Source organism: Panthera tigris, chromosome B4 (assembly GCF_018350195.1).
Source record: "Panthera tigris isolate Pti1 chromosome B4, P.tigris_Pti1_mat1.1, whole genome shotgun sequence".
Taxonomy (NCBI): Eukaryota; Metazoa; Chordata; class Mammalia; order Carnivora; family Felidae; genus Panthera; species Panthera tigris.
Window position 1 is genome coordinate 16,201,400 of NC_056666.1, and position 17,215 is coordinate 16,218,614.

At 37.4% G+C, this 17,215-nt stretch overlaps 1 protein-coding gene and 1 long non-coding RNA gene across 4 annotated transcripts in view; one reads left to right on the forward strand and one right to left on the reverse strand.

Annotated features, from left to right (window-relative positions):
* Nucleotides 1-1,262: 1,262 nt before the first annotated feature.
* LOC107179561 lies at nt 1,263-16,398 on the reverse strand. Of its 2 annotated transcripts, XR_006219662.1 has the most exons (4): nt 15,194-16,398; nt 5,737-5,891; nt 1,788-1,928; nt 1,263-1,300 (listed from the first exon to the last, which is right to left on the reverse strand). It is a non-coding gene; the product is annotated as an uncharacterized LOC107179561 (long non-coding RNA). The 2 variants fall into 2 exon arrangements; XR_001510213.2 differs by lacking the exon at nt 5,737-5,891.
* A 281-nt stretch (nt 16,399-16,679) lies between these two features.
* STAM (signal transducing adaptor molecule) overlaps nt 16,680-17,215 on the forward strand; it is a 76,452-nt gene continuing 75,916 nt past the window's right edge. For both annotated transcript variants that reach the window (XM_042991173.1, XM_007081266.2), the window contains exon 1: nt 16,680-16,898. In XM_042991173.1, the coding sequence (XP_042847107.1) occupies nt 16,859-16,898 (40 nt within the window). In that variant the 5' untranslated portion in view covers nt 16,680-16,858. The remainder of the gene's footprint in view (nt 16,899-17,215) is intronic.

The following is a 17,215-nucleotide window of genomic DNA, read 5'->3' on the forward strand; positions in this document are numbered from 1 at the left end:
ATAGTTTTTCAATTTGGCAAGGTAACTCTAAAATTTATACAGAAATGCATAGGAAAAGCAATGTTGAGGCACATACATACTTGTTTTCAAGATAGCGTGAAACTACAGTTTATAAGACGGCATGGTAGACATAAGGAGAGACAAATCAGTGAAAAAGAATAGAGTCCAGACCCGTAAATACGCGGTCAACTGATTTTCAACAAAGATGTCAACATGTATCTTGTCAACAAATAGTGCTGAATTAACTGGATAGCCACATGGAAAAATGAACCCTGACACTTGTCTCGCACCATAGGCCAAGTATTAATTTGATATGGATCATAGACCTAGACACAAATGCTAAAACTATAAAACTTAAAAAAAAAAAAAAAAGAATCATTGTGACCTTGGGGAAGGCAAAGATTTCTTGGATCCAATAACAAAAAAAGCAGTAATCATAAAGGAAAAGAAAAGACAGATGGCACGTCATCAAAATATAAAACCTCTGTTATTTCAAAGACACCATTTAAAAGGTGAAGATTTTCACAACACACAATATCTAAAGAGTCTTTACATATAATATATAAAGAATCTTACAACTCAATAATATATATATAAAGAATCTTATAAATATATTTGATATATAAAGAATTATATAAAGAATCTTACAACTCAATAATATAACAAACTGATTTGGGGCACCTGGGTGACTCAGTTGGTTAAGCATCCGACTCTTCAACCCAGCTCAGGTATGATTTCATGGTTCCTAGGATCAAGCCCCCATTGGGCTCTGGGCTGGCAGCATGGAGCCTGCTTGGGATTCTCTCTCTCTCCCCATCTTTGTCTGCACCTCCCCCCCTCCTTGTGCTGTCTCCCTCTCTCTCAAAATAACTAAATAAAATACTTTTAAAAAATAACAGGGGCGCCTGGGTGGCTCAGTCAGTTAAGCATCTGGTTCTTGGTTTTGGCTCAGGTCATGGTCTCACGCGTTTTGTGGGTTCAAGCCCACATTGGGCCCTGTGCTGACAGTGCAGAGCCTGCTTGGGATTTTCTCTCTCTCTCTCTCTCTCTCTCTCTGCTCCTCCCCTGCTTGCTTTCTCTGTCTCTCTCGAAATGAATAAACTCCAAAAAAAAAATTAAAAAATAACAAACCAGGGCACCCAGGTGGCTCCGTTGGTTGAGCGTCCAACTTTGGCTCAGGTCATGATGTCGTGGTTCGTGGGTTCAAGCCCCACATCAGGCTCTGTGCTGACAGCTCTGGAGCCTGCTTCGGATTCTGTCTTCCTCTCTGTCGCCACTCCCCTGTTTGTGCTCTCTCTCTCTAAAATAAACATTTAAAAATTAAAAAAATAATAAACTGAGTTTTTTTAAATGAACAAAAGATGTGAACAGATTCTTTGCAGAAAAGATATATAAATAACAATAGTATGCACAAAGACACCCAATCTTATTAGTCATCAGGGAAATGCAAATCAAACCCACAGTAAGGTATCACTACTTTTTAAATGTTGACAAGGATGTGGAGCAATTGGCATTCTCATACGTGGGTAAAGAGAGTAACACTTGGGAAAACAGTTTGGTAATTTCTTTAAAAAGATCAACACACTCTTGGTTACCATATGACCCAACAATCTCATTACTAGTTATTTAACCAAGAGAACAAAAACAGGTCCCCACAGACTTCGACACAAACGTTCATAACAGCTTTATTCATAGTAACCCCAAACTGAAAATAATCCACATGTCCATCAACAGACAAAATAAGTCACAAAGTGCTACGAGAGTTAAAGAGCCGTCAGAAAACATACCTTGTTTGGGGGGGATCCAAAAAGGCTTTGTGCAAGAAACCACCATTGAATACTTGAAAAATGAGTGTGATTCTGACAAATTGCAAGAGTATATTGCAGGCTGAGGGCTCACCATGAACATGGAGGCAGGACAAAACAAACCTGAGGAAAAGCGAATTGCACATTTTGACTAAACCTTAAAAATATCAGGAGAAAGAATAGAAGAAACATGTTGAGAAACACACTATTTGAAAAGGCAGCAGTGAACTTCTGAAGACTTGTGAAAAGGAAAATCATGTTAAAGAAACCTCTTTTCAAAAGATGAATTAGGCGGCAGGAGATGAAATCAATCGTCTTCTAGGAGGGAAGTAACAAAGGCCAAAACTAGGTTGGTGTGGTCAGTTTCAGCATGAAGACAGGAATGACTGAGGAGACTTCTTGAGACACAATAGAGTCAGGGAAAGATTTTTGTTTATTTGCTGAAGTGAAGGTGCCAGAAAACAGGGAGAGATGGTCTATGCGAAATAGGCTATTTATGAAGCAAGATCCTCTGACTGTGGGGAGATGAGAAATTAAGATAGATGGAGGAATTAGGTTTTGAAAAGAGAAAAGACACTTCTTTCTCAAGAATGAAGGAAATGGAGGTGGAGGTATTCTGAGGTAGGGAACAGAAAGTTGAGGTAGGGAACCTAATTGAAAGTGAGATGTCTTGACAGCAAAGAAGGTTTGGAAAAGCACTTAACATACAACCTTGTGTGATTTATCAAAACATCTTTGATATTATCAATCCCTGGATTAGTCTTTGCCTTTAGGATAAAAACTGATGACTTAGCTTGATTTTAGAGCTCTCTACCATAACCTGAGCCCAAGGGAGCCAATCAAACATTATCTCTTAGTAGGTATCTGTCCCCAAAATACTGTAATCCAACTAAGCAGGTCTATTCATTGTCCGTAAACTGATCTGGATAAACTTTAATCAAATTTTGCATTCTTTTCATCCTACAAAAGTGCTATTTCCCCTTGTGTAAATTGCATTCACTCTCCAAGGCTGCATTTAATACCAGTTCTTTCAAGTGGCTTTCCCTGACCACTTCAACTTATATTGAACCCTTTGTTCTTTCCCAGCTAAAACAGTTGGTGTTGATAATGCATCATTCATTTTAGCAGTAAATTATATATTGTCTTCTGTTTTTACTAAACTTATGCTTGCATGTATTTTGTCTGGGAGCAGAACTGCATATCAGAGATCATGAACTCTATTTTTTAAAATCCTTTTCAAAGGCCAATTAGTTTTGCAATTTTTAGTAGCTTTATTGAGATATAACTGACATACAGCATAGTCCATGTATTTAAAGTGTACAACTTCATAAACTTTGACCTACGTATTGTCAATGAAACCTTGATCACAGACAAGATAGTGAACATATCCATCATCTCAAAAAGTTTCTCTGTGTTCCTTTTTCAATGCCCCCCTCCTATCACACCCCACATCGTCCCTAGGCAACCACTGATCAGCTTTCTTTCATTACAGATTAGTTTGCATTTTCACGAATTTTCTATAAATGAAATCATACATTATATACTCTTTTCTGTCTGGCTTATTTTACTCAGAATAATTATTTTGAGCAGGTCCAGCTTCATGGGCATGCAGCTTCTGCAGTCCCATGGGGTCCTGTGCTCAAAAGGGCCTGGTGCTTGATTTAACACTGTTTTAATTGAATGCTCTTCTTTCTGTTTTGAAATTCTTAATAATTTGTGAATAAGAGGGACTATATTTTCACTTTGCACTGTGTCCCACAAATTCTGTAGCTGAACCCTAATTTAAGATTCGGGTGATGTATGTCAGTAATTCATTCTCTTATTGCTGAGCAGTATACCTCTGTATGGATATACCACAATTTATTAATCCATTCACCACGTAATTTATTTATCTGTTCATGTTTAGATGTTTGGTTCTTTTTTCCCTGTTACAAATAAAGAGGCATGAACATCTTTTAACAAGTCTTTTGTGGAGATACATTTTCATTTGTCTTAGGTATATACTTAGCAGTGGAGTGACCAGTTCACATATGTATGTCTAACTTTTTAAGAAAACTGCTAAAGTGTTTTCAAAAGTGGTTGTACTATTTTACATTCCAAATAGCTATATTTAAGAGTTTCAGTTTCTCCATATCCTGGCCAATACTTGGTATGGTCAGTCTTAGATTTTTACATACTTTAATAGATGTGTTGTGCTGTCTTACTGTGTTTTTTTAAAGATGGTTTTATTTATTTGTCTTTAATTTAAAATTGTTTTAATTTTTTTTTTTGAGAGAGAGAGAGCATGAGCAGGGGAGAGGGGTAATAGGGGGAGACAGAGAGAGAGAGAGAGAGAGAGAGAGAGAGAGAGAATCTTAAGCAGGCTTCATGCTCAGTGTGAAGCTTGACACAGGGCTTGATCCCACGACCCTGGGCATGACCTGAGCTGAAATCGAGTCAGACATTCAACCAACTGAGCCCCCCTGGTATCCCTATTTTATTGTGGTTTAAAATTTTTTTTATTAGTTTTCTTTATTTTTGAGAGGCAGAGAGAGACAGAGCACGTGTGGGGGAGGGGCAGAGAGAGAGAGGGAGACACAGAATCAGAAGCAGGCTCCAGGCTCTGAGCGGTCAGCACAAAGACTGATGCGGGGCTTGAACTCATGAACCGTGAGATCATAACTTGAGCCGAAGTTGGTCGCTCAACCATCTGAGCCACCCAGGCGCCCCTTTATTGTGGTTTTAATTTTTCATTTCCCTAGTGACTAATGATGCTGAGCTTCTTTTCACATGCTTATTTTTCAATTGTATATTTCTTAGCTTTAGAGACTTTTCAAATCTATTCCCCATTTTCTTAGTGGTGAAGCTGTGTTCTCAGTAAGTTTTGAGAGTACTTTATAGATTCTGGATATAAGTCTTTTATCAGATATATGATGGGCTAATATTTTCTCCCATTTATGGTTTGCTTTTCATTCTCGTAACAGTGTCTTTCAAACAGTACAAAGTCTTAATTTTGACAGGGTTCTATTTACCAAGTTTTCTCTTTGATAGGTTGTGTTTTTTGGGGTCATATCTAAGAATCTTTGCCTGACCCAAGGTCACAAGAGACTTTGTGCAGTTTTGTTGTGGAAGATTAGTAGTTTTGTTGTGGAAGATTAGTAGTTTGAAATTCTACAGTTAGGCTTTTAATCTACTTTGAGTTAATTTTTGTATATGGTGTGAGATATAGATTGAAGTTCATATTTTTGCTTATTGATAATGTTCAGCACCATTTATTGAGAATCTATCCTTTCTCCACTGAGTTGCCTTTGTACCTTTGTCAAAAATGTGTTGTCTATATATGTATAGTTATATTTCTGAAATGTCTATTCAGTTCCATAGATTTGTCTATCCTTACACAAGTACGATGCCATCTTGTCTAGCATAGCTTTTTAAAATTATTATCATAGCTTTATAACAAATCTTAAAATCAGATAGAGTTAGTGACAGTGTTAGTGATGTTAGTGATCTGTCATGCATGTCTTTAGCATTTAGTGATAAAATCTGACTAGGCTTGGTGTGGTTATTTCAATAGGATAAGGGCAATGATATCATTAATGGGAAGTGATATCCTTAATTTAAGAGAAAAAACAATTTCAAATTTTAACCAGTTTTTCTATTTGTAGGTATCACAATAGGAATGGCTACAAGAGGGAAGAAGGCAGTTGGATTCAAGAGTAGAGTATTTGTAAAGCACTACCTAAGTGAGTAATGAATGGAAGGATAGTTAAAAGCAAATACAAAGAAAGAGAATGAGAACCGAAATGTGAAGAATGAGAAACCTCTTCAACACAGAGGAATTAATGTAGAAAATGATAAATTGAGCAATGTAGCTTGGATGGAATATTGGAGTTCATTTGATTTTTTTGATGTGAAAACTGAGGCATCAGTGTTGTTTTTACCTAGAGCTTACCTAGAATCTCCTCAAAAGTAGAATCAATTGTACAAACTTGGTTCTAGGCCACCAGCTGAAAGTCAAATCTTCTTAAGTAAAATCCTTCTGTTCAATAGGTTTACTATTTTACAGGAGAACTTCATTCCTGAAGAATTATTTCATACCTGACAAAACTGATCATGAAAATGAAACTAAACACATATGCTATTACAAATATTAATTATGTCAGACTAAACATAATATAAAAATAGTATTTTAATTGTTCCTTTGGGGAACATGTTCTACATACACCCAGATATAGTACAGGGAACTTAGGACGAAAATGCCTTTTTTTCTTCCTATCAATGTCCCTAGACATTCTAGTTCCCAGAAATGAACTACCTTCAAAACTGGAGTCACTTGTTTTAAAAGTCTGTGCCTGATTTAAAAAAAAAAAATCTGTGTCTTACTTTAATAGGCATGAAAGCCTCTGAAAATTCTTTGAATGGTAAAGGCTGAAGAGGAGCAGATTCCTTAGTGAGGATCTTTTCAAAGATCCTTCAGTATACACCAGCTGCAAATAGAGTCAGCAGAATCACCATAAACCCAGACCAGCTGGTGAGTGTTACTAATCTAGTTACCCAGTCTTTGGCAGTTATTTGGTTAAAGAAAATATATGATCTTTGTAATAGGAAATGGGGCAAAAGTGGAAATGACAAGCTGAGGTATAATAAATCAAGGGAGTTTATATTTACTATAAAACTAGGGTTTGTTGTGAAAACGTTATTTATAGACCATGGCATTAGACAGATTGGTCCAATTTGCTCAAAAAGATGTTAAACGAAGAGGCAGCTGTTCCAGAATTATATATAAGGAGAGACTGGGGCAATCTGGTTGTTGGAGAATCGGTTGAGGCCTTGGTTTTCAAACATTTTTACCTTCACTCATATTTTAAATGATACTCTGAAACTTTTCATCAAAACTATAAATTGTCATGAAGGATAAATTTCTGGTAATTAAAAAAATATTTTTTAATGTTTATTTGTTTTTTTGAGAGAGACTGAGAGAGAGCACAAGCAGGGGAAGGGCATAGAGGGAGACCCAGAATCTGAAATAGGCTCCAGGCTCTGAGCTGTCAGCACGCACTCCGGCGCAGGGCTTGAACTCACGAACCACAAGATCATGACCTGAGCTGATTAGACACTTAACTCACTGAGCCACCCAGGGGCCCCATTTCTGGTAATCTTCATTGCTTTATTGAGGTCTAATTAACATACAATATCTGTACATATTTAAAATGTGCAATTCAATAAGTATTGACATACATGTGCATCAATGAAACTATTACTACTCTCAAAATAATGAAAATAGCTTATCAACCTCCAATTCCCAATTTCCTCATACTCCTTTGTAATCCACAGTGAATTCATGTAGGCCTGAAATTAATTTTGTTGAAGGTTTTTAACAAGCAATTACCTTTCTTTACTAGAAAAAGATCTATTCAAGTTAACTATTTCTTTTTGAGCTTTAGTAATCTGTGCCTTTGAAGGAATTTGTCATTTCCTCTAAGTTACTCAATTTATAGGTATAAAATTCCATTATTATCCTAATATCTGTAGTGTGGTCATTTCCCTCACTCCTGAAATTGGTAATTTGTATCTTTTCATTTTCCTCATCAGTCTGACTATAGTTTTATCAGTTTTATCTCCAAAAAAACCCTAGTTTTTAGTTTTATTTTTCCTATTGTTTTCCTCTTTGATGTTTATTATTTCCTTTCTCTGCTTACTTTAGGTTTCATTTGCTATTTTTATTAGATTCTTAAAATGAAAGCTGAGATAATTGATGAGACCTTTCTTCTTTTCTAGAAAAATGCTATATTATAAATATCCCTCTAAGTATTGCTTTAAGTGCTTTCCACAAATTTGGATAGGTTTTCATTTTCATGACATTCAAAATACTTTCTAATTTCCAGTTTTATTTCTCCTTTGACCAATGGTTATTTAGAAGGGTGTTATTTTGTTTCCAAATATTTGGTGACTTTTAAGTATTCTTCTATTATTTATTTTTAATTCAATTCCATTGTAATCAGAGAATATACTTGTTTGACTTGAATGCTTTCAGATTTATTGAGATTTGTTTTTTGTATGTCATGGGCACTTGAAAAGAATATTCAGCTCTTGCTGGATGTGGTGTTTGATCAGTTTCAATTAGGTTAAGTTGGTTGATAGTATTGTTCAAGTCTTTACAGCCTTACCCATTTTCTGTCTACTTGTCCTATCACTGTTGGAACAAGAGAGTTGTAATTTCCAACTATAATTGTGGAATTGTCTGTTTTTCCTTGAAGTTCCATCAGTTTTTGTTTTACGTTCTTTGAAATTCTTTTATTATATGCAAAACCATAGAGGGGATGTTCTATTATTAACCCCTTTTTCATTATAAAATGACATTCTGTATCTCTGGTAATATTCTCTGATCTGAAACCTACTTTGTCTGATATTAATATAGATATCTCAGCTCTCTTTTGATTAGTGTTAGCATGGTATATCTTTATATGCCATGATATACTCTTATATTTAAAGGAGTTTTCTTATGGACAGCTAGTTAATTTTGTACTGAATGTTAGACATGGTGTATTTTATCTGGTCCAATGATGGAATCTTCTGTGTTCCAGCCATGTATCCAGTACTCTTCCTTGCAAACTTTTTTAGCCTTGGCCCCTCTCAGCTGTTTCCTCATCTCAAGAAGACTAATGCTGTATGTGATGGCCTTGAAAAATCAGTCTAGTAAGCTAGGGCAATCATAGGGCTTTCTTCATTTGTGTCCCATCTCCCACTGATCATTGCCCTTTGTTGTTTGATGTCCAGTGTCATAAGAACTGTTGTTCATACATTTTGTCCAGTTCGGTTGTTTCAGGCAGGAAGATAAATCTAGCCTGTGTTACTCCATCTAGACCAGAGGTGAAGTCTGAGATCTATATTCTTTTTATTTTTTTCTTGACTTTAGTACTAACGCCACCATAATATTTACTGTAGTATGAAATGGATATTCTTGTATTGTTTATCATAGAAACACCATTTTCCTTCACCATTAGGTAAGATGTTAGCTCTAAGTTTTTCAAAGAGGCCCTTTGTCAGGTTGAGAAATGTTTCTTCTATTCTTTGCTGAGTTTTTTTTTTTTTTAATTTTTTTTTTTAACGTTTATTTATTTTTGAGAGAGAGAGAGAGACAGAGCATGAACGGGGAAGGGTCAGAGAGAGGGAGACACAGAATCCGAAACAGGCTCCAGGCTCTGAGCTGTCAGCACAGAGCCCGACGCGGGGCTCGAACTCACGGACCGTGAGATCACGACCTGAGCCGAAGTCGGCCGCTTAACCAATTGAGCCACCCAGGCGCCCTCTTTGCTGAGTTTTTATCACAAAGGCTTTTGAATTTTCTCAGATATTTTCCTGCGTCTATTATCTCATATGGTTTTTCTCTTACATTCTGTTAAAATGGTGAACCCTGTTGATTTTCAAAAGCTCAAGTAACTTTGTATTCCTAGGATACACTCTGGTAATGATACATTTTTGTTTCTATATATTGCTGTAAATCTCTATTTTTTTTTCCAATAATGTAAATCTCTATTTTTAAAGAATTATTATATTATGTTAATGAAAGATATTGAAGTTTTCTTATAATATGTCATTTGATTTTGCTATCAGGATAATGTTGGTCTCATAAAATAAGTATGAAACTGTCCTTCATGTGTATTTTCTAAAGATTTTGTATAGATTTGAGATTATTTCTTCCTAACAAGTTTGATGAATTAGGATTAACTACTGAATTCATGGGCCTGAAGGTTTTAGTGGTGAGTTTTTAAGAATTTAATTTCTATTATTGATATATATCTTTTCAGGTTTGCTGTTTCTTTTTGACCCAGTTGTGCCCGTTTGTATCTCTCAAGGGTTTTTTGTTTTGTTTTTTTCCATTCAAACTATGTTCTCAAATGTATTGGCATAGAGTTTAAGAATATTCCTTTATGGGTGTTTTAATTTAATATCACTTAATTCCTGTGATGTTTTAATTACAGGGTATGTAGTCGTGTTGCTTCTTTCAATCCGTATACTGGTAATTTGCATGTTTCCTCTTTATCCTTTGATCTAGGTAGAGTTTTATCCATTTTATTAACCTTTTTAGAGGCTTAAGTTTTGGTTTTATTGATTTTCCCTTTGTGTTTTATTTCATTGGTTCCTGGTTTTATCTTTATTATTTCCTTTTTTCTAATTAGTTTGACTTCTTCTTTACCTTAAGGGATTAATGTTGGATTTTCTTTTCTATTATATAATGCTTAAAGTATTCCTCTAAACAACATAACTGCATTGCACAATTTTGACATGTTGTGTTTTCACTTTCATCCAGTTCAAAATATTTTCTGATTTTTCTTTATAACTGCATGGGTCAATTTTTACATAAGTTGCAATTTTCCAGGTAACTTTGTCTTATAATCCTAAATTAATTCTGTTTTAGTCAAGGAACAAAATCTGTATGATTTTATCTTTTAAATTATATGGAGTCATTTTAAGGCCCAGCATATTGTTAATGTTCAGTGTCCACTTGACAAAAATGCTTGACTTGCAGGGCCATTATAAAAGTCACTTAGGTCAAGTTAATTGATAAGTTGAGTAATTAATGAGTAAGTAATTACTAATTTTCTATTTGTTCTATCTTTATCTGAGAGGAGTGTTAAAATAGCCAACAGATACTATGGATGTATCTATTTTTCCTTTCAGTTTTGTAAGTTTTGTTTCCTTTTTTTCCCCAAATTCTGTCATTATGTTGATACATATTTAATACAATTATGTCTTCTTGGTTAACCGATCCCTTCATCCCTATGAAATGTCATTCATTATCCCTGGAAGTTTCTGGTTTTCAGTTTATTTGGTCAGATATTAATACAACCAGAGATTTCTTTAGTATTTTCAAAATACATCATTTTCCATTCATTTACTTTTAACCTACCTTTGTCTTTATTTTTAAAGCAAGTTTCTTATATCATACATCATATAGTTGGATCTTGCTTTTTTTTAAATCCACTCTGACAATTTCTATATTTTAATTGGAACATTTTGATCTTTTATATTTAGTGTAGTTATTTATATGGTTGGATTTAAACTATTTGTTTTCTATTTGTCCCATTTGGGTTTTTTTCCCTTCCTTGACTGCCTTTTAAAAAATTATTTGAATTAAAAATTTTTCATTTATTTCTATCATTGTCTATATTCTTTTGATTTTCTCTGGGGGGGGGGCTATGGCTCTAGGACTTAAGGTATATTTTAATGTTTTTTATTTATTTTTGAGAGAGAGAGAGAGAAAGAGAGAAGAGTGTGAGCAGGGGAAGGTCAGAAAGAGAGGGAGACACAGAATCTGGGCTGTCTGCACAGACCCCAACGCAGGGCTTGAACTCATGAACTGCAAGATCATGACCTGAGCAAAGTTGGACGCTTAACTGAATGAGCTGGCCAGGTGCTTCCCCCCGCCCCCAAGGTATGTGTTTTTAACTTTTCACAATCTCTTTTCAAATAATATTTATACCACTTTATATGTAACATAAGGACTCTTTCAACACTACATTTCTATTTTCCTCCTGCCATCCTTTGCGCTATTTTCATTTATTTTATTTCTACCTGTGTTATCGACTCCAAAATATACAGTTGATATTTTTGTTTTCAAAGAAATTTTTAAAAAGTAGAAATATCCTTTATATTTATTCACACATGACCATTCTGATGTTCTATGAAGATTTAGATCATAGATACCATACTCCTTTTGCCTAAAATTATTTTCATTTGTATGTTTTAACACTTTTCATTGTGTAGGTTTGCTGGTGATGTTTTTTAATGTAAGTATTTATTTCACCTTCATTTTTGAAAAACATTTTTGTTGACAGAATTCTAGGTTGACAATTTTAAATTTCAGGACTTTAAAGGTACTGTTCCACTGTATTTTTTTTTTTTTTATCTTGCATGGTTTGATTAGAAGTCTACTATAATTTTTTTATTCCTTTTTATGTCTTTTTGTTTTCCACACACTTTTAAGATTTTCTCTTTATCACTGATTTTCACTAATTTGATCATGTTGTACCTTGGTATCATTTTTTATTATTGTTAGTTATGATTGGGATTCACTCATATTCTCAGATCTGTGGAGATAAAATTTTCATTAATTTAGAGGAAAATTGGACATTTGAAAAAATTTCCCCCTTTTTCTTACTTGCTATGAGACTATACACATTGTACTTTCATATAATACTTTCATATTTTCATATACTTTCATATTGAGGTTCTGTTAATATTTTTTTGTCTTTTTCTTCTATGTACTTCAATTTGTAACCTTTCTGTTGATCTGTCTTTAAATTTCTGTATCTTTTCTTCTGCAGTGTCTAATCTGTTAATCCTGAGTTTCATCTTGGTATTATATTTTTGTAGAATTTCCATTGGCTTCTTTTTGATATCTGATAACTTTTATTTTCTCTCATTATGTTCATCTGTTTTTAAATCATTAAGTTTATTGACCATAGTTATAATAGTTCTTTAAACATTTCCATGTGTTAGTTCAATTGTCTATTTAATTTCTGGATCTGTTTCTATGGACTGATTGCCCCTACTGGTTATTAGTCACATTTGACTGGGCCTTCATGTGTCCAGTAGGTTTTCTTGGAGTCTAGCCATTTTATATATTTGAATGTTGTATTTTAGAAGGGGGGGGGGAGCATTCCTTTCAATTTCATACTTTGTTTTATCCTTCATTTAGGTCATGTCTTGATCTTTTCAAGAAGTACCATTTAAGCTTTTTTGGAGCAGATAAAGAGTAGCCTTTTCTTTTAGGCTACTACCCATTACTAAGACATTACTTTTTTGTGGTTATCTATTAAATACTCAATATATTCAATTGGGTTTCTTCAGACTTTGAGAACCCAAATGCTTCCCATACTTGTACAAACTCTTGGGATTTTTCAGATTTTGGTTCCCTGGAAATAGCTTTTTCCTTGAAAGTTCCAGCATACAGCTAGACTTGTAGAGCTCTACCTGACCCATGACTAGATTAGCATTCAACCATAATCTCAAGGGGACTCCTGTGCAGATTTCTAGAGCTCTTTTTCTACATAGTACCCTCCTAGTATTCTGTCCTCCAAACTCTAGCCCCTTAGCCTACCTAAACTCGGATTTTTCTCTCTTTAATACAATAAGACTATTTGGTTCCTTTTGGGTTCCCCTTCCTATAGCATAGTCCAGAAACTGACTCTAGGCAGAAAGCTGTAGCAATTGCAGGGCTCCCTTTTCCCAATTGCATGTTCCCTTTCTCCTTGGGATTATAGTCTGTTGTCTCATGTTTGAAATCAATTGTTTCATATATTTTATTCAGTGTTCTGTTTGGTTATGGTAAAAAGACTAGTCCACATCCTGTTACTCCCTCATGGCTGATGAGTATACCATTGGAAATATGCTACTTTAATCATGACAAATTTTATTTCTTTAGCATATTTAACATGTATTTATGGGACACCTACCATGGAAATGTAGAGATAAGTAAGTCACAGACGAAAGCTATACAAACAAGTAAAATGTTACACTATTGTGGTAGCTTTCAAATATAGTCCCTGAATTCTTAAATAGACCTTCCATCAAGAATTGGGTTTCGGGCACCTGGGTGGCTCAGTCGGTTAAGCATCTGACTTTGGCTCAGGTCACGATCTCACTCATGGCTCATGAGTTTGAGCCCTGTGTCAGGTTCTGTGCTGACAGCTCAGAGCCTGGAGTCTGCTTCCCATTCTGCGTCTCCCCCTCTCTCTGCCCCTCCCCCTGCTCATAGGGCACTAATCCCATCATGAGGGCCCCACCCTCAGGACCTCATCTAAACCTAATTACTGAATTATCTACCAAAGGCTTCATCTCCAAATGTCATCACATTTCGGGGTAGGGCTTTAACATGAATTTGGGTGGGATGCAAATCAATCCATAACAGTAAGAAAGTAGAAAAACATAGGAGGTGGATGTAATAATTCATCTAAGAGATGATGAGGGTGTGAACTAGTGTGAATAATCTTCCTGGGATATTTCTTTTCCTAAACTTTAAAATTATAGATATCCCCTGGAACAACTCCATTTGCACACTGCTATCATTTTTTACTGTAGAAGAATTTTCAATGTCACACCAAAAAGAAAAGGAACTAATATTTTAAAATTAACCACAGAATTTATTAAACCCATGTACTATAGAAATTATATGTAATTTCTAGATTTTAAAAATTTTGGTAATCTTAAAAGTGCCAACTCCTGCAGTTTCAATGTTTTAAGGGATAATAACAGAAAGCTAACCTCAAAATACAAACCCATTTAACTTTTTATATTTGACTTTTATGTTAAACATGACAATATTAAAATTTCTACATTTAAAAATGTCTATTATTTATAGCATATAAATTATAAAGGTCCCAAATAGCTGAAGGAATTCTTTTAGGTCGGAAGATAAGGATAATGGTATCAAGACTAATTCCTTCACTATTCCCAGTGCTTTCACATACTGATGATCAAGGCTCGCACAATTTGATCACTAGCTTGTTGCCAGCAACACGGCAACTCAGTCTCCTTATTGCAGCACAAAGCACGTCCAAACGCATTTTTATAAATATTTGGCTTTGATGCAGGGCGATTATGGTAATGTGCCCCAGACACTGCTCAGGACCTTAAGATGGACAAGCTGTCACTTGATTCTATCAGATTAGTCACCAAGAACCGGTTTTAGAGAGAATGTTCTGCTTTTCCTATCAATAGTGATGTTTTAGAATAGTTTTATACTTGCCATCATGAAACACAAACAAGCTTTCGGTACTGGCTCCTCAAGATGTTAAGAAGTGGTATTAGTAATATGCTACATTTTTTACACTGTTGTGTTTTAACTCTTTTTCTGCTTCTGAAAGAAATAGAGGCTCATCGTGAAAATATTTGGAAAACATAACATGCACAAAGAAGAAAATATCATCTCAAATCTTACCACTCAGAGACAGCCCTGTCATAATAGTCTCATGTATTTCAGGCTTTAAAAATTGGGCGTATTCTGTAATTTTACGCGTTTTTGTAACCCGCTTTTAAGAACTTATGTATCTGGGGGCGCCTGGGTGGCTCAGTCGGTTAAGCGTCTGACTTCGGCTCAGGTCATGATCTTACTGTCCGTGAGTTCGAGCCCCGCGTCGGGCTCTGTGCTGGCAGCTCAGAGCCTGGAGCCTGTTTCGGATTCTGTGTCTCCCTCTCTCTCTACCCCTCCCCTGCTCATGCTCTGTCTCTCTCTGTCTCAAAAATAAATAAAACATAAAAAAAAAAAAATTTAAAAAAGAACTTATGTATCTGGATGTCTTTGTACGTAAATACACATCTACATCATCACCTCGGACGGCTGCGGAGTTTCTACATCGTGTGTACTATGATTTGCTTGACCAATATTAATTATAATGATTACTTACGTTTATTTAGTGCTTACTACATGCTAGGCACCTAAGGGTTTGGTTTGTATTCATCCATTCCATGCTCACAACCCTATGATTGTTCCTGCTTCTCACAGATGAGAAAATAAAATTGAAGCACCAGGAGGTGATGTAGTTTATATTGGGCATTTTAGTGGTGAACGACGCTTTGATATCAGAAGCCACGTTGCCACGCACACCGTTGTTCGTGTCCTTCAAGACTGTCTGCAGGATAAATTCCAAAAAGTAGAATTGCTGGGTCCAAAGGTGTTCCTACTTTTGTAACATCCTTTCAAACAGTTCCTTTAGGAAGACTGTATTAATTTAGCCTTCAGTCCTTGTCTGAATGGGCGCAAGGTATCCGGACGCTACTTGAATTTGCGTTTTTCACTTTCAGCAGTGAGATTTCATTCGCCACGGATTTTTGTAAGCCCGCCTTGCATAGTGATCCCGTCGCCGACAAGTTGGAAATATTTGTTTACACGCTACGTGTGTTAAGGGCTCTAACCGACGGTACGATTCACAGAATTCCAATTTATGCGCAAGCTGCTCTTTAAGTTGGTTCCAAGTGGGACACAAAACCCCCCGGAAGCTGCTTAAAATTTCTACGTGACATAAACACAATTTGTTAAAGACTTAAAAATAAAGTTACCAAGTCAACATTCTGAGGTGCTAGGAATCCCTCATCAATTTCTAGCCCCATTTCTCAGTTGGTTTTGGTTTGGATTTTTTTTTTTTTTTTTTTTTGGCTGGGTCTGGGAAGCGGGGCGGGGACGGCTCTCGCAGACATTCCTGGGGCGTGAAACTGATTTTCCAATCGCCACAACTGCTCAGTGACTGCACAGTTCGTCAGGCGCGCCAACGCCCAGCTAGAAGTGCTTTCCACAGAGACTCAGAAGCCAGGCGTCCGGGGACTCTCGGGAAGGTGCCAGCGTTACCTCAGCCTCTCCGAGGGAGCCGCGCGCCCTGACACTCCCCTCTTTGAGGATTCGGGCCAATCGGTTCAGCTCACATGACTTCATCCAAGCAAGTTTCTGGTCACCTCGGGCAGCGAACTGAACTCACGGCTTTGTGACTTAGCTGACCCCCAACGAAGGAGTTTCCGTCCCCCCTCAAGAGGGACTATAAAATCATGACAACTGACTGAGCCAGGGCCGGGCACGGGGTCTGGCTCAATCCTCACGCGACCCTTTTTCTTTCTCGGTCTCTGATTCACGCCTGGGCTCGGTAGTCGTCTTCGGCGCGCCTGGAGGACCCCGTCCTCCGGAGACTCCTGGCCAAAGCAAAAGCAGAAAACACAGGCATTATTCCTACTCTCGCGCACGACCGATCGAAAGTGGGGGTCCGGGAGAGGGGATTCTTTGGTGGGGCCTGATTTGGCGGGGCAGGTTCCGGGCAGGTCCTGAGCAGGCAGCGCCGAGGTCGCCTAGGTTCCCGACAGGCTCCGCGCGGCGGGGGCCTTGCCTGCGCCTCCGCTGTTGCCGCCGCCGCCGCCGCCGCCGCTGCCGCGGTTGCTGGGGGTCGGTGAGAGGTGGAGCTGTCCCCAAGCCCGTGGAGTCCGTCTGTGTTGCTGTTTTTGCCTGAGGAGTCTTCCTTCCGAGGTCGCTCCCCGACTCCCGTGGTGTCGAGGGGGAGTCCCTGCGGACGCCGGGGCACGCAGCTGAGATGCCTCTCTTTGCCACCAATCCCTTCGATCAGGATGTTGGTAAGTGCTTTTGCCGCTCCCTGTCCGCCCCGCGCCGGAGTGCAAGCCCACCCTGCCTGCTGTGTGCGGGCGCCCCTGACCCGCTGGCCGGGGCTGAGTGCTTCTCCTTTCCCGAAGCTCCTTCTTAAAGAGTTTGGAGGAGGTTGGGGGCTTGGCTCACCCTCTTTGAAAGAAATGGGACTCAGAGAGCCTGCGAAATGGGCCTTGGACTAGCACTGTGGGTTTCAAAAGAACTGCTTCTGATGTCGAGGGCCTCGGAGGAACAGCTGGTGTAGCATCTGGTGCTGGGACAGTGCTTCTGGAAGAAGAGAGTTTGA